Genomic DNA, 18,235 nt, shown 5'->3' with positions numbered 1-18,235 from the left:
CGGCACGGGTCACTTTTTTCCCTAAAAGTCACTTTTTTAGAAGCTGGTCACTTTTATTACCTATTTTCGGGCCCAGGTCACTTTTTCCACTTTTTTTAGCAAAAAAACCTCGGTCTCGCGCGCTTTTCGGCTGTCAGTGTTTTTCTTTTCTTCAAGGAGGAACTTTACCGGTTCAAGGTCGCTAATTTTCTCCCTCCCTTCATTGAACTACGATCGTACAAGGAACCCCTATATATATATATATGAAGGAGTCTTTATCTTCCCGGGAGCATACCGTGTGACGTCAGCATAACTTGATTTCAAGGCGCTTGGAAAAAGAAAGCTCCTTGGTTAAAGAATCGTCATTTTATGGAAAAGCCGGTCGGAAAAAAATAGCGTAAAAGGCGTATTTACAACAAAGAATTTTTTCCCCTCCTCTACTACCATTCTTTCTTATTTCCCCACTCGTTCTTTCATTTTTATCTTATTTTAAAATTGATCCTTTATTTTATTTGTTTTAAAAAGTTTGTCCTAAGGGCCGAATTCCTTTCTTGGAGCATCGAGCAAGTTACATTTGTTGTTTGTTCTATCGTTACTTTTGTTAATTTTTTTAAATATTTGAAATGACGATTTAAAGGCTCATTTACATTGAGCGAGTTTATAAAGAGAGCCCGTGCAGAAACTAACTTACGCGCAGCGGGAGAATACCAAAGCGCGCATATTAAAGATGCGTACTATTAATACGTATTAAGCGTATTATTAGTACGCTTTGGAGAATACTCTTGTAGCTGGCCAACGTTAAAGAAGCTCGCAAGTATTTTGAATTTACTTACAATAAAAAAAAATCATCCGACTGAAAATCGCGATCTAGAAATAAAATTCGTGCTATTTTTCTAACTGGATTTAAATCTCGGCAAGAAACCGTAGCCCCAAATTGGATCGAAAGGAGAACTGTTTATGAAAAGATCACAGAATCCTGCAATTCAACGTTTATGGAAGGATGACGTCACTCTCTGCTACCATACGAAGGTTTTTAACAACTGGCTGTTGCGAAGATATATTTTGGAAAGAGAGAAAATTCAACTGCCCCTGCTGGGAATCGAACCCACGTCCTTTCACTTTCCGGTTGAATTTTCTCTTTCCAAAATATATCTTCGCAACAGCCAGTTGTTAAAAACCTTCGAATTCAACGTTTAGTTTAACCAAATCAGATGAAAATTGGTCATCAGGCTGATGAAAACCCAGTTAACCTGCATGCGAGCCGTACATAAAGGCAGATTTAACGGTGGGCACAGCGACCGCGCCTTTGGCCCCTACTTTATACTTTTTTCCTAATTTAAGGGGCGTAATATTAATTTTTTTTTATGCCCGGGGCCGTCAACAACTGACCTTTATCCGCTTCTGGCCGTAACTTGATTTAGGGCATCTTCACGATGCTGATTGTTGACTTAATATCGACATATTGCGCTCCATTCTCCGCGCGGTGTTGTGTAAAAAAATCCCCTTTTCAGACCTCGGAAGTTATTACAACGTTTTTGTCTCGAGTCGCTGTTATGACCGCAATAGGAGAGGGCGGGGTCTGGTTCCACGGGTGTTGAACGAGGAAGGGTGCCGAGTTTACTTTTTTTTCCGTTGTTAAAAATGGATACCGGCCCCGGGCGATAGTAAATTTTCGTTCGTACTTGCGGCCCGGGTTGCTACATACCGTGATCAAATCCGAAACTGGGGGGGGGGGGCAATGCCTCGAATGGAATTTTTGATGGAATGGTATATTTAAGAAAAGGAAATAAATTCCTTTGCAAAATTATCGAATTTCACAGTCAAGGGGCAGTAAAATTACGTTTCCCCTCCAGAAAAAATATCGTATTACGGCCTTGGTAAATCGGGTGCCCCGGGTGGGGGCGAATTCACTGTTTTTGTTCTTTGAAAATTACGGGAGGAGTCCGAGCTAACGTGGCGACTTTTTTTCGCGCTAAAATAGGTAGCCCTGACAGCAGCATCCATAAACTCTATCAACCGCATTTATAAACCCCGTATGTCGTTGATTCGATTTTTGTGTTCATTTTATCCTAATTTTCCGTATTTCCCGATATATTTCTATATTATAAATTATAATATCTAATTATAAATTATATATTTTTTTGTAATTTTATCTTTGTCAGCCATCTTGAATTGACCGCCGCAAAACGGCGATTGGTTGGCGCGGAAAAAAGTCGCCACGTTGGTGCTTACCAGGTTCATGGGAAATTTACCGGGGAAGACCGCGGAGTCTTTTTCTGTTAAAAATTACGGGGGGGGGGGGCAAAATTATATTGTTTCTGGGTAAAGTAGTAAATGTTTTTTTTGCAGGGGTGTATGTTGTGTGTAAAAAAAAAGGAAAATATATATTTACAAATTTTTCTCTCAAAAACCAAACAATTTCAAAACTGAATTGTTTTCTCCCTCACCCAAGGGCAGTATTATTTTGGAGCCCCCTCCGCCTGTAAAAGAATAGACCCACCCACCCTTCCCAGTCCAGTCATAGGTGCAGATAGACTTGAAGGTCTTAGAGGTGCGGCAGATGACAATTGATATACATCAGTAGGCTCTGCCATTGACGTTGGGGGGAAGGATGGATTGCCCTCCCTCAACGTATAAGGGGCCGTTCAAGTATTACGTAAGCAAATTTTTAGCCATTTTTGACCCCCTCCCTCCCCCCCTTGTCAGCAAAATTTCGTCATCAGCTCTGCCCCTCTGAATCTTAACTCATATTTTCATAAAGGGTGGTTGATGACGTAAGCATTATCGAAACCCCCCCCCCCTTGTCATCAAAAGTCAGCAAGTCAGAAACCCCCCCCTCCATCGATGATGACGTAATACTTGAACGGCCCCTAACAATTAAAATAATTTAGTTAATTTAATAATTTAAATAATTTATTTAATTCAGTAGTTTAAGTAATATTTTAATTTAATAATTTAAAATAATATTGTTAAAAATGTAATTTTAGTTTTTTTTTTAAATCAATCATTATAGTAAATTTCTTAAAATTTGTTGGAAGATATTATACAAACCTAATTATGTAAATAAATTTGTACTAGTTAAAAAAAGTGTGAGTACATTTTGTATACTGTCATTCATACCATAACATAATGAAAAATCCACTAGAATGTAGATGGGACAAATTCTCTCATCAAATTTTGTGTTATTTCATTTTTTTTCCTTCTTTGAATGTGAAAATTTTTTCCCGTTTTGAAGTTTTTCCTGCTTAAATTGATTTTAAGCTGGGTTGTGGATAGCAATATGGGGCCATTCAAGTATTACATAAGGAAATTTTTATCCATTTTTGAACACCCCCCCCCCCCCACCCATCAGCAAAACGCTGACCCCCCCCCCCACTTGTCAGCAAAATTTCGTCATCAGCTCTGCCCCCCCCCCCCGAATCCTAACTCATATTTTCATAAAGGGTGGTTGATAACGTAAGCGTTATTCAACCCCCCCCCCCCCCCCCCGTCATCAAAAGTCAGCAAATCGGAAACCCCCCCCCCCATCTATGATGACGTAATACTTGAACGGCCCCTTTGGGGGGGGGGGGAAAGGCATTACTACTGTTACTTAAAAAGGATGTAATGTTACTCTCTCACACATAGTTGTTGATAAATTTGATAAGTTATTCAAAACTTTTCTGGTTAGCAGAATGCATTCGAGTTTGATTTATTTCACACTACTATATGTAAAAAAAGCAATTTCGATGAGCTCCATTGAAATACAAAGTTTAGTGAAAACTAAATTCAATTTCAATTCATTCAATTTGGTAATAATCAAAATTCATTGTCCATTTGGTCTCTTTCTAAAATTATTTTGGTCACTTTTTAAACATTTTGGTCACTATTTGGTCACTTTTTTAAATATTTTGGTCACTATTTTCACTAGTTTTGAGGCCATGATCCGTGCTGAGCCCTGCAATAGGTTCCATTACACACATTGTTTGTTTTGATGGTGTACTATATATATTAACCCCCCCAATTTTTTCTATACAGTTTAAGAACACCCTGTATATCTAATCCATGCTATTTCAACGTGGAGCTCCGTTCATTAAGGTTTTATTTTTGCTAACATTTTCCTCAATAAAATTATTTTATGCAAGGACACCTACATACTGGAAATCTGGTGATTCATGAAGGGGCATGTAAACTTGTAGACTTGACCAACTCTGTAATGGGAGTGTCGTCGTTGCTGAGGCCACATTTTCTAAAGCTTAGAAAAGTTCAGGTAATAAGCTATGTTTTTCCCTTCTGTTCGAAATTATGTTTCGAGTTCTCACAGTGATTGATTACTAATTGTTTTGATTTGTAATTTCAAGTTTTATTAATTTCAGCCCAGTTTTTGTCACAAATTCTCATTTAAATCCTGTAATTTAATAATTATCAATTATAATTAAATTTTAATTCTGTAATTTTAACTCCCAGGGTTAAGGTCCAGAGCTAATCATAGTTGCATACATATGGATTTATTATTTATTTTATCGTTCACAATCATAAAATTGTTCAACCAAAAAAACAATTAGTGCTGATCTTTCAAGAATTTGTTTTTTTTTTTTAATGTATTACGTGAAAATTTGAAATAGATTGAGGGAAGAAAAAATTAGTTATGCATAGATACTTTCTCAAAAATGAGTGCTCTTGAAAACACGTAAGAAATTACTCAAATTGAATCTTAAGCAAAATTTATAAATTTTTATTATCTGATGAAATTGTCATTAGAATTCACTTGTGCCATTACATTGTGTCTGCAATGCAAGGACTGGGTGAGGTTTGCTGAAAAACACTAAATGCTACCAATGTGACAAAGATGTTTTCCTTCGTTTATCATGGACATTTTATGTTAAAAAAAATTGGTATGTGTTGCGAATTATAATTTTTAGTATAAAATAGAACGTTTCGTGTGATAACTGTACTCTAGAAATAAAAAATCGTGAGAATATAGGCGATATACCAGTTCCCTCTTTCACTTCTCCTCAAGTGCCAATGTTCCATTTATGAAAGATTGTGAAAAACAAGGAAAAAAGTTTTTTCTTCAAATTTCAAACTTGATCTATGTATAGGCATGCAAAAGGACCCTAAATTCCAAATTTCAAACCAATAAGTGATTTTGTTCATACTTCTACCTTTAAACAGTTAATTGAAATTCTCAGTCGAAACATGATAGATTTCTTTTACATTCTCATCGGCATACATAAAATTTTCATTATTATAATCTATTACTGTTTATAATGAATTCAACTTTATCTGTTTGTTCTTCCCAGACAGTTGAGAATATTGATGTATATAGCTTTGGACATGTAATATATGAAATGGCTTTTGGTTCACCTCTTCCGGACCATTCTTGTGACAGCTTTCCTAGTTCTTGTTCTCCTGAACTTCGTATGTACAGTTTTCATCTCATTTATACTAGCAAAAGTATTCATTGTGTCTTGGAGAAAGTGATAAATGCACATAGCATTATATATTGTTAGTATATGTAATTAGAAAAGCTTGATTGTCTCACTTTCAAAACCATTTGATCATTTTTATCACACCGCTGTCGTTTTCTGGATATGAGGGCTAATTAGACCAGGACCTACAATTTATTTACCGCTTCCGAGCAGCTGCCTTTTTATATTCACAGAGAAGTTGGTGCACTAACCCCTCAATGTGGGATTCCCTTCTGTAGCTATCTTCAGGGGTGGGAACTCTGCGCCAATTGCGCCGCACTGCACCAAAATTAACATCTTGCGCCATCCTGCTCCAATAGGGTATTTTCGTATTTTTCTGTGCCAAATAGCGAATTTTGCTTCAGTATGCCCGGAATTTCGGAAAGGACGTCAAAGATTTTTTGTTCCTGTTTGCCGCGGAACGATTCTTTCCGAAAAGAGCGTGTTTTATTCCACTGCACTTCAACTACCGCCTTATTTAAACTATCGGCCCATCATCATCAGGCTTTCTATCGCGAAACCCCAATAATATCCGTGATCGTGCAACTTAAGATGGTTTGCAATGTCTTTCAGCTTTAAAGCGCAAATGCGAGTGTTTCCGTTTTCAAAAAGAAAGTCGCCACTGGAAGCAGCAGAAACTATTGTAGTCGATCATCATTGTGTCAAATCCCGATGTTTCGTGAAAAAAAAATTTCATTCCAGAAGTAAAAAGAGCATGTGCACCGAATTACGATTGCTAATTTAGAAACTTTGCCGAATAAGGAGCGTTAAATCACCAATGTTTGCCGAATAAGGAGCGTTAAATCACCAATGTTTGCCGAATAATGAGTGTTGAATCGCCAATGTTTGACGAATAATGAGTGTTAAATCGCCAAATAACAAGTAAGATCGCCAATCTTGCCAAACAATGAGTGCGGAATCGCCAACCATCGTGTAGATTCTTCCGAAATTCTCACCCATTTTTGCAACAATTTCTTTCTTAGTATAAAAAAATTGAAAACTTAATATAGAAAATTTATAATATTTGTATAAAGACTAGTATAAAGACTAGAAAATTTTCAGCCCATTTGAAGGATATCTGTTCCAGACAGCAAATAGTGCCCTCAGTAAGCAAGAATCACCTTAAATAGACTGGTACAAAAAATTTTGACAGCCGCTCTTTCAAACAAGGTGTCAAAAGCCTGAGACACCAAAAACAAAAAACAAGCTGATGAAAAGATGTTTGATAACAAAAGACAGTGCAGTTGTTTTATTTTGAAAAGGGGTGAGGGTTAACAAAAATATTGTTAATTTTTCTCTGCTCCAATTTATAAATATCTGCTCCGAATCCTATATTTTGCTACTCTAAAACTGCTCCAAATCCTGAATTTTGCTGCTCCAAAGCTGCTCCACCCAATGCTGGACTATTACAAAAGATTCTTGATTTCTTTGCCAACTTATTGCTGAATGATTAATAGATTATGAACTGAAACTAATTATCTAATTATACCATATTTCTAAGAGAGTGTGTTCCCTTCATTTCCAGGCATATCCATTCCTGTGGGCACTTCGATATCTCTATAAGGGAATGTGTCTGGTCTTTCAGTTTTGGACCAGTGAAATAATGGCCATTCAATCAAATGACTTGGGGGAGGAGGGAGATTTTTTATAGAAAATATTTCTGTTCCTTTAAAGTTTCCTATGCTAGCCTATATGGAGGAAGGCAATACCATCCCTGAAAAGCTTTTGACCCCCCCCCCCCTCTCTTTAATAATGTGACCTACTTTTTGGTAGAGGATGTGCTGCAAAGCATATAATCTGATGCTTGTAGTGACGAGATAAAGCATATTGAAAATTTTAATGATTTATATATACGAAAGAAATGTAATGAGCAGGAAGACACACATGTTTACAAATATATGGTGCAAGTCAGACTGGCTTTTTTCTTTTTTACAATCACAAGAAATGTGAAGGGGTTGCGCCCCCTCCCAACCCCCACCCTGCCGAATGAAGGGGCATTCGAATTGAAATGCGAAGAGGTGTCTATACAGATAAAAATGCACTACACACACAAGTACAGTAGAACCTCGATTATATCCGAACACATCAGAACATAAGAGTGTTCAGAAATTTGATTTTGAAACTAATTTGATAGCACAAAGGAATAAATTGAAATTTAGCAACAAATTACTACCCTTCCCCCAGGCATAAGAACCGTGATAAGAACTTTCTTGTTGTCCAGATGACAAACTCTTCCCTCTCATTAAGGCACACCCATAGGATTAAGATGAATTCGTCAGATGAAAAATAAAAAAGATGGCAGCTAAATCTGCTCCTATTCATGCATTTGTTTGCTTGTCAATTGTTTATAGCTACACGAAATGTACCCGGATCTACCCCTATTTACATCTGTAGCTCACAGGTACGGTATGTACAATTGTTTGGAAGTGGATTATTGTACAATAGAACGAAGCTATCGAGTTGGGAGATAAAAGGATTCTCTCTCAAGTTCCAAGAAAATACAAATTGTGTGAGCATCATTTACTATAGAAAACTTAAAATTAGTTAAGTTGAAAAGGTGTTTGGTTGACCGACTTGTTCGGAAAATTGATGTTTGGATAAAGGAGGTGCTACTGTAGTATGATAATTTGGAATAGTATTTATTAAAGTTCATATATTTATACATGTTACACAGTGAACATCAGAGGTCTAGTCTAAGTGCCTGGTGTCTGAAATCTGAGCAATGTGTGAAGAGGCCAGCCACTTCATGAAGTGTCCAGACTTCGGACTTGGACCAAAACATATACATATGTTTCCCAAGATGTAAACTATACTTGAAAATTGTTATTTTTCTTTTTTTTTTAGGTTCTGTGTTAGAGGCAACCATCTCTAATGAAGCTTGTAGGAAAGGTTTACCTTCAGTATCTGATTTGCTGCTTCATCCGTGAGTTTTTTCAACTAAATTTAAAAAAAAATCCAAATGTTTAGATTTTACTATTTAAAAGATGGGTTTCATTCAGTTCTGGTCTTTTATTACTTTTTCTTCCTGTAATTTCAATAGAACCCTGATTTAACAAATTTCTTATATGTAATGAATTTTTTCCCCCAAATCTCTCTGAGTATATTAAATATTATACATTAAGGTTACAAATTTTTTAACCTTTTGATCGTTCCCAAATGTTTGGATTTTCCTTCATTTAAAAAATAATAATTTGTGTCATATCTGATTACTATTTCAGGATTCCATTGTGTATTGTATCACATTAATATTGTTTTGAATGTTCATTGTGCACATGAATTCGGATGGTTTGATATATTTTGATGGAAGTTTTGACGGAACCATCCTGTTACATATTTTATACAGGTTTTTTGCACCTATGTCTGGAAAACACGATGAAAAAATCCACTTGAAAGTGCCCTCACAATTGAAGGAGAGTTTACGAAAAGCCAATGAACAATTAGAAAAACGATTAAAAGATGAACAAAAAACTGTAAGTCTTTTATTTAATTTTTACTGGCAGTTCCAATTATGAATGACATTGTTACTATTTTTTTATGAAGTTGCTAATTTTGAAGAAAAAAATTTTAGTATGAAGTTAAAAAAAATTTGTGTTTTTAGAGTTATCAAATGTTTCACATAGAATATGGTTTCAAATAGAAGAAACTTAATGAAATGACATAAATAAAAACCTGTATTTGGAGGACAAAAGGAGGCTATATGTCCATGTTTTGTTTAGTGGTTGTGTTACAGCTAAAATAAATGAGTTTAAATCAGAGAATTATATTTAATTTATTCATTTCAGATTCGTCGGTCACAAAGATTATCTAAAGTTCAAGCACAACTCGGCTCTGAAGAAGAGAAAAAGAAAAGGATATCAGAGAGAAAAAAAGTAATTAGTAGTTGGTTTTATCCATTCATTTTATTGCTATTATAAATTGTTTATACAGACAATGTCTGAACAAATAGTTGTTTGATTTGTCTACTGTCTGAAGTGTAAGAGAAACTAGACTACTTTGCAAAGTGACACCTTTAAACCTTAGTCAAAGCATTACAGTGTTTTCTTTATGTAGTTTAAAAAGTTTTCTATATCTTATGTTGTGTTTTTACTTTTTTCTGAAAATTGCAATGTATAAGTTTTCTTCATCTAAAGTTATGTTGTTTGATTAATGGCATCAAATATGTGTGTCTGTAAAGAAATTAAGTACAGTAAAAGTCTGTTATAATGAGAATCTTGCTATAATGAGTGATTTGTAAGTGATTGTCAAATAGCTGATGTGAAAGATACAAAAAAATATTTGGTTGTATCGAGTTGAAAATTAGTAAGCATTCGCTATAGTGTAAAAATAATTCTAAAAAAATATCTACTTTTTCCTTCTCTATCTTCAAGAATTGAACATGATGGCTCTTATTAGGGCACATGCTCCTCGTAAGAATTTCTCTGAGGTACTTCGAACAAAGAATAGGCGCAGAAAAGTCAAATTGTTTTAATCTCTGTTTTTCCTATTTTTGGGCTTTTTTGATACACACGTGGATTATGTGATGATTTTTATTCAACTTTAGTCTGTTCCAGTGACTAATAGATCACAGGACCAGAACTTGCAGTTTAAACTTATTGCTGAATGTCTGAAAAATTGTGCTAAAAAACTTTCCTATTAGTGGAAAATCGTTAAGGAGTCCATACGGTCATGGAAGTGAAGTAGTGGTATAATAATTGAGACACAAAATTTTCAGTTGATTGACTAAATCGCTTTGATAATATGAATTTCTAGCAAAAAAATCTCTTAAACAATTAACTGCTGTGAGACTGAAAATCAATTTCATGTCCATCTCATTCATTAATATTAGAATGAAACGATATCTAAAAGACATCTTAATGCCGATGAAGTAACAATTTTGTAACCTCACAGTGCAAAAAATGGAAGTTTTCTCAGACGAGAAGTTTGTTATAACAACAATTTTTCTCGTGGTTGTGCACTGTCATTATAATGGACTTTTACTGTATTTTTTACTTTCTTTTCTACTTTTTTTTACCATTCCTTATGTTCTTTGTGAAATTTAATGAATTTGAACATTGGCATAATTTATTGTAGAACTTGTACCATTTTATATGTTTATTTTATTTGTTTTCCTGTTTGCATTTTCAGCAACAAAGAAGTCAAAATCGATCAGAGGGATCCCAAAATGGAATTGCCAGCTCTCCCACTCCTACCGGTAACTGTAGTTACAATATAATTTTCAGTTTTATTTAACCAATATCTCACCTCAAATTATTTGAGTGCTTTCAGTGTTCTGCTTGTATTTTCTAATGGGGTTCTTGAGATTAATGCTTTTTCCCCCATATCAAAACCTAATGAATTGCTGAAAGAAAATAATTGCCATTGATGTGTTTTTAATTTCTTACATTAGCTGCTTTTTTTATGACACATTTCAATATCTATATATACAGTCTAATCCCGTTTTAATGAATACCGTTATAGCGGAAATCTTGTTTTAACGAACACTTTGTTAATCCTATTAGATAAGTTTACATAGAAACAATGCAAAAACTTAAGATTCCTTTATAACAAAATTTTGTTATAATGAAGTGATTTCTCTGGTCTCTTGGAGTTCGTTATAACTGGATTCGACTGTAATACCTACTTTTATTGCATGCACTGAAAAACTGCCATGGCAATATAGTTAGGCTTCCACCAAATTTCAGATAGTCTAAGTTTCAACTTGGGTGTATGTAGTTTTTTAGAATCTGGTTTAAAACTGTCTTTAAAAATCTCAGTTCCTGTTGTTAGCATTCAAAGTATGGCTGTAATGGGAAATGCCATATTTTTTGCAACATTGCATTTTCTATATTGAGATAAATGCAAGAGAAATCATTTCGTAAAAGTATTCAATACTTTTCCTGTACGATTTGGATTGATATATCTATTGCTATTTTTTAATGATCATGATGCAAGGATGAACAAAAATATAGAAACATCCACTCTTAGTTAGAATTCTTATCTGTGATGAGTGATTTTGGAATTACAGCTGATCTATAAATTTGTAGTTATGGATTATTATTACTCTCTCCACTTTTAGAGAGGTTTTTTTTGGTGTTGATGAAGTTTGTGAGAGACATTTAGTTCAGCAGTAATTTTTTTATCTGTAGTCTTCTTATTTTTGTTTGCAATGCTATGCAATATTAGTCTGTCTCTATCAATCAGCACAGATTTGTGTCTACTTTTTTATGAGATGGTGCTGTAGAAACATTAGAGATACCTGGTTTGAGAATGAGGGAAAGAAGAGTTTTACATTTTCTTTCAGGCTGTGTGTTGTAGTTCAACTGGTTGTATTCCTCTGTTTTCTTATAAACCCTGTTTAGTTGTTGGGGCGCAGTAGCCCAAGTTGATAAAATATTTTCCTGAAGTACCTAAGGGTGTTTAGAGGTGTCGGGAGTTCGATACCCGGTTTGTCCTTGTCAGAAACTTTCTTGGCGCAGGGGTACAACAGAAAGCGATATGACCACAGTAAAAGATTGCTACCACAGGATGTCCCCCATCAAGGGGTTAGTGCACCAACCTCTCGATGAGTATAAAAAATGAGGCTGCCTTTCGGTTTCAGCAATAAATTGTAGGTCTCGTTCTAGTTGGTCTTCATGTGCAGAAAATGGACTGGTGCAACAAAAATGATTAAATGATCAAACTTCTAGTTGTTGTGCAGTTTCAGTGAATTTAATGTTATTGTTTTTGAAATGATGCACATACAAATTATGGTGGAGAAATTTTAAAAACAGTAACATTTAATCATAGATAATATACAATATTTGAACACAGTATCACAAGAAAAGCAAAGAAGCTCAACACATGCTTACAACAACTGGCATAACCCAAAAATGTGCCAACTTTTTTTTCTTTTCTTTCTCTCTTCTTCTCGAACCAAACCAATTATATTACTCGCTTCTGCAGTACCATCTCATTAAAAGATAATTCACCATGCTGATGTTTCTCTGTAGTTTTTTCACTTCTACTGTGTGAAGCTGTTATCTTGGATTACACTTCACTCGTAGTTAGAGATTGATGGCGGATGGCAACACTACACATAACAAGCATTACACAGTAACAATCATGTTAGGTTCACAACATGTACATGCGGGCATGTACCAATTTATTTGAAATTTTGTAGTGGAATGTGTGTGAGGTGTGTGTGTACGGTTAAATTGTAGTTTTTATTTTGAATACTGTGCCCCTCGAAACACAAAAAAAAACTGGTTTCCTTGGTTATAAAAGCACCCAATTTCAATGGCATTTGACTTCTGTTAACTTTGGTATAATTCATTCGCAACTGGGCAAAACACTGTTTCAACAAGAAATGAAATTTGCCATGTGTCAAGTAGGTTATCGGGTAGATGCATTGGGTGTAATAGTGTTACCTGCACCAATCCTTTATTTAAAAAAATTGTCATTTCACAAGATGTTCCCATATTTTTGTACACTCCTTCAGTATTAATAGTTACAGTGCATTTGTATGCATGAGGATTTCAATTCCATTGATTTACTTCAAATTTGCTGAATGCAGTAAAACCCCTTTTGTGCAGACATTGATGAGAAAAAAAAATTACCCGTAAGAGAGAGCTGACAATAAAAAAAGATTCTTGTTGAAACATTTCAAATGAATTTGTAATTATATATATATATATTATTTGGCCAGCCATTAACGAAGGGGTTTCACTGTATTTGGATAATAGTCAAATCTTGTTATAACAAATTCTAAGAGACTGAAGAAATCACTTCATTATAACAAAATTTTGTTATAAAGGAATTTTGGATATTACGAATTTTAACGAAATTTTGTTTTTCGAGAATAAATGTCCTAAAATCATGTATGTTTCTGGAAATTGTCTTGAACGAATGTCTTGTAAAGACATGTACATCCACATGTTGAAAATTTGAAAGTCTAGTCTCTTTTTTTCTATGGGATCCTATAACTGCTGTTTGAATTTGAAAGTCTTAGTTCAAGTTTTTAAAGATGTTGAAAGATTATATGGAGATATGCCATATTTTAATGCTGCATTGTTTTTATTTACTCAGCATCAACTTCAAAAATGATCTTTTAATCAAAAACTGTTTCCTTTCGAGGCCACTCATTTTGAAACACAAATATGAAACATTCCTAATGCTTTGCACTGACTTCCCACAGATTTGATTTCTTTTTCTGCATACATTTTCTTCCTGTATCCCTACAAGTCATAGAAGAACCCTTCTTCCCAAACAGTTTAACAAGTTAATTCTCTGAAACAATCGTTTTTAGAATGTTATGTACTCTTTTTTTGATTTTCGGAGAAATTGTTTTTCAATTCGTTATAACAGATTTTTCATTTCATAATGTCAGAATTTGCAATACATTGTTCCTATGTAAACTTATTTCAGGATTAGAAAAGTTTTCGTTGTAACAAGATTTTTGCTATAACTGTATTCGTTAAAACTAAATTTGACTGTACATCAGTATTTTTTTTTCTTTTAAAAAGTGCATGCGCTTCCAAAATGCTTGCAAATGTCTCAATTCATCTAAATGTTAACAGGTATATATGTCACATTAATATTATTTTCTCTTGGTACTCTCGCCTAGGTCCAGCTTTGTGATATATACTTTATATTAACATTAACTTCTTCTATGCTGTCTATCATGTGTTGTCTGGCTTTAGCAAGCAAAGCATTTTTCTAACAGGTGACTTGTGCCATCCTTTGTGCTTTACTAACATGATCCCAATGCCCTTTTTTTTCCTTTTTTCTTTAATGTGCATTTGCTTCATTGTTTCTAAGCACAGTTGACACAAAATTAAGAAATCCACTTTTATTGATTAATATGTGTTACATCACCTATTACTTTCTCAAATAGAGCTACTTTCTCAAATTTTTGTCCGCTGTGCTTATGTCTTAAAAATTATAGGTGGAAACATAAAACTTTTAAATTATGATTGATATATGTATTGACATCATTTTTCACTAACTGCACATTATTCTCCATTAAAACATACAGTAAAATCATAAAAAATAAAGAAATATGGGTAGAGCAAAAAATAACATTCTTTTTCAAAATATCTGCCCTCAGAAGATATGCAATAGTCCCATCATTTCATCCACTTTTCAAAGCAAGTAGAAAGGGTTTTTTATGGAAACTGCCTCAATGAACCCTACACAGCTGAAATAACTAATAATTCTTCCACAAATATTTTCCTTCAACATCGGAAACAGCCAGAAATCAAACAAGAAAAAAGTGTGTGTCAACACATATTGGGAAATTATCATGTACTGGTAGGAAATTAGTTTTGCAGAGTTCACTGAGGCAGCTTCCAGAAAAATCCTTCTCTATTTACTTTGAAAAGTGGATTGAGACCATTGCGCATCATCTGAGGGTAGATACTTTGAAAAAGAATAAATTATTTTTTACTGTACTGACATTTCTTGATTTTTTATATGATTTTACTCTAAGTTCTTATGGAAAGCAACCTTGTATATTTAGATCTTATAGAATCTCTGTGTTTTGTGTGAAATTTGTTTTTTTTTTAATATGAAATATATTTTCTTCCCTCAAAATCTTTAATTTATATGTATCATAATGTCCTGCATATACGTAAGTCATAGATTATATATTAAAAACACTTCTGAATTTCTGAGTGGCTATAGAATGCTGTGTATTATCTGCAGCTTTCTTTTTCCTGAGAGATTGGAACAAAAATATTTTTTTTATTTATAACATATTACTAAATAGATGCAAGTGAAAGAAAAAATCATTTTTTATTTCTAAAAAACCCCATTGATTTCATCGTTATTGATAAAGATAAAAATCACACAGAAGTTTTTATATGGGGGTTAAGTCGCAAAAATATCAATGTGAAGGTTATAGTCCCCCGCAGAGTATTTGCAGTAAATTACAGCAAAAGTACTGTTTTTCCCTCTCGATTTTTTATTTATTTATTTTTTTAGTTCTAAATCCATTGAATTTCTTTGCAGAAAACAGTGGAGAATTCGATGCATCTAGTGCCTCACCTGTACCAAGTGCATTAGTTAGTCCCCCTCCGCCACCTCCGCCAATGCCATCTGCGAGTATACCACCACCACCGCCGCCGCTTTCGGCCCCTCCACCACCACCCCTACCTCCATCACTGTTGTCTGGGGGAGGTGATAATCGCTCTGCTTTGCTAAGTTCTATTCAAGGTTTCAATAAAAGTAAGCTGAAGAAATCTGAAACAAATGATAAAAGTGGACCGAAATTGTAAATCCACACAACATAGAGTTGTCCCCCCCCCCTTCCCCTGAAATTTCAGTTAAATGCCAAATATTTAAAATTAAAAGTGATTTATAATATATATTTTAGCATTTCTTGTGTGAATGCTATCTTGTTTGTTTTTTTTAAACAAAATTTTGTTGAAATTTTTTTAGGAAATTATTTTGAAACTGTTTATGGCCCTTTTTGTTTTAGTCCTGTTGATCTTGCTTATTAATGTTAATGAACTACCTAATGAAAGAGCTCACCCATTTATTAAATTTTGCCCAAAGCAATTGGACTGTTTTCCCCCCTCTCAGTCACATTTGTATATGTATAAATGAATAAAACATTCCAAATGTTTCAATTACTTTTTGATGTGGGTTTTTTAAAATAAATATACACATAGCGAAACCTCTGAACAACAGACACATTTTCGTGGAACAGAACGTATCCCATTGGATTAATATTCAGGTCAACCACAGATCAAAAATTTCCTAACAACTGTCACTTTTGGACATGCAAACAAAAGAAAAATGTATATCCTAAGTTAAACCACCCAGAAGAACTTTTCAGTTTGTACACAAGGAGTTGCTAAGGGGGTATGCTAGATATGTTTCAGAAAATAAATAAATTTTTTCAATAATATAACAGGCAGTTATGCAAAGCTCAGGGGTCTTTATGCCAGTATGCAGTCGTATGATCATAGTGACGGACTCACATCACAAGGACCTGGATTTGAATCGTAGGCAGAGATAGACTTGAAAGTCTGGGTTACATGATGATGATGTCAGTTCTATATATGCAAATGCATTATAGTAGGCTCTGCCTTTGACACTGGAGGGTGGGGAAGGGGGGGGACAATGGCCCATTATCTCCACCCATGGTTCGAACCAGTGTCGTTTTACTTAATCTAGGTTTGAGGCAGAATTATGATGCAAATATTTCTAAATATAGAATTTTGTGTCACCAGCTTCCCTTTTTTTCTACTCAGTCTTGTAATCGATCTAATGCGCAAATTTAAATTAGACCACAAAGCAAAAAAAAAAGTATTTCCTTCTGAAAACTTTTTCTAGTTTTTATCTGTCAGTCTTCTTATTCAGATACATAACTTCGATCAACCTGGCATATTTGAACAGCGGTAAGGTCAATTATGCTCTGCACACTATTGTTGGAGCAACTATTATTGTAACAAGCAAAAAAAAAATATTCAAAGTATTATTGCGTCTAATCCTTGAAGAATAAAAAAAGAAATGCACTTCTCAGTCGATTCTATATGCTAAAAAATAAATATTCCCAATAGCCATAAAAGAAAAGCCTCACCTCGTTTTCACGCAATGGTTAATTCCTAGCGCACACATAATCACTTTTTTCGTTTTTGTTCATGAAAAAAAAGTGAAAATACGTTGATTTGAAGGGAGGGAAAAGCCTGATGCATAGGCGGAGATAGACTTGGAAGTCTGGGGGGAGGGGGCACAGTCAATTCATACATACATTAGATCAGTCGACTCCACCTTAGACGCTGGGGGCAATACCCCCCCCCCCACTCCCCCCGTATCTCCGCCTATGGCCCGATGTGAATTTAATCAAACCTTGTAAGCGAGAATAGTAAAAAAAATTAAACATTATAGTTGGGAAAAGTTAACAAAATATATATATACCAATATAGGAAAAAAAGTTAAATTCACGAAAATTTGTCGTACTTATCCACGACTATATAACCAACGACGTTAAATGCGGAAAACCAGTTTTACCCGCATTTAACACTGTTCTGTCCCAAGTTTCCTCCTTTTCACGAATCAGAATATCTGTGAATATTGCATCAGGAGAGACGGTACCAACTTTCTAATTGGAAGTTGGACCGTATAAAAATTTAGATTTATTTTTTCACACATTGTATTTTCACACTCATAACTGGTGCAGGGTAGTTTTTGAAAGCCTGTCGAGCATTTTTTTTAAATTAGAATCACACCTCTACGATGGAAGGTTGATGAGATAAAGGCTGTGCTAGCATTTGCAGGACACCTCAAAGCTGTATTAAGAATTATACTCTTTAATATAGCTTTGAGACACCCTGTATAGTCTTTTACTCTTTCAGCCAGCGCAAGCGCATATTTTACCTCCCCGTGTAATTCGAACACAGGAAGGAACATATATTTCATTCCACATGAAGGAAAAATTCAGCGTTCAGAAAACACATACCAGATCCATCTGCAAACACCCCCCCCCCCAAGGCAAAATGTAATCAAAGTATTTTTATCCCATTTTTGCGGCCCCTGAAATTTAATTTAGCAGGCCGCATCCTTCACAACTGCTGTCAAGTTCAACCGTATATGAAAGACAAAAAAGAAGATAAGAATCGTCCCGGACTGGAGCTTCGTTAGCCCCATTTCCAGGTACCATCATGGCCTGCACAAGGGTTGGGCGGACCAGGGCCGTAACCAGTGGGGAGCAGGCGGGTCTGGTGCCCGGGCATTGAACCAGAAGGGGCACCGAATTCACCCTTCAACTGCTTCTTCTACATGCAAGGGGTGCCAAAATTCCAACTTGCCCCAGGTAAGTATCTAGTTGCGGCACTGGGGCTGAG

At 34.9% G+C, this 18,235-nt stretch overlaps 1 protein-coding gene across 2 annotated transcripts in view; it reads left to right on the top strand.

Annotated features, from left to right (window-relative positions):
* LOC149076040 (PX domain-containing protein kinase-like protein) overlaps positions 1-16,018 on the top strand; it is a 28,496-nt gene extending 12,478 nt beyond the window's left edge. Inside the window, exons 9-15 of one of the 2 annotated variants that reach the window (XM_089243564.1) lie at positions 4,104-4,228; positions 5,262-5,379; positions 8,274-8,352; positions 8,773-8,899; positions 9,212-9,298; positions 10,554-10,620; positions 15,396-16,018. In XM_089243564.1, the coding sequence (XP_089099690.1) occupies positions 4,104-4,228; positions 5,262-5,379; positions 8,274-8,352; positions 8,773-8,899; positions 9,212-9,298; positions 10,554-10,620; positions 15,396-15,661 (869 nt within the window). In that variant the 3' untranslated portion in view covers positions 15,662-16,018. Of the gene's footprint in view, positions 1-4,103; positions 4,229-5,261; positions 5,380-8,273; positions 8,353-8,772; positions 8,900-9,211; positions 9,299-10,553; positions 10,621-14,010; positions 14,110-15,395 lie in introns of those variants that run through there. The other variant, XM_089243565.1, reaches the window with a different exon arrangement.
* Positions 16,019-18,235: the final 2,217 nt, after the last annotated feature.

This window comes from Pholcus phalangioides, unplaced genomic scaffold (assembly GCF_987345545.1).
Source record: "Pholcus phalangioides strain wild (caught in Gottingen) unplaced genomic scaffold, Ppha-v1.0 ptg000015l_1, whole genome shotgun sequence".
NCBI lineage: Eukaryota > Metazoa > Arthropoda > Arachnida > Araneae > Pholcidae > Pholcus > Pholcus phalangioides.
The sequence above is the reverse complement of the archived record's forward strand: the minus strand, read 5'-3'. Positions and strand labels throughout refer to the sequence as shown.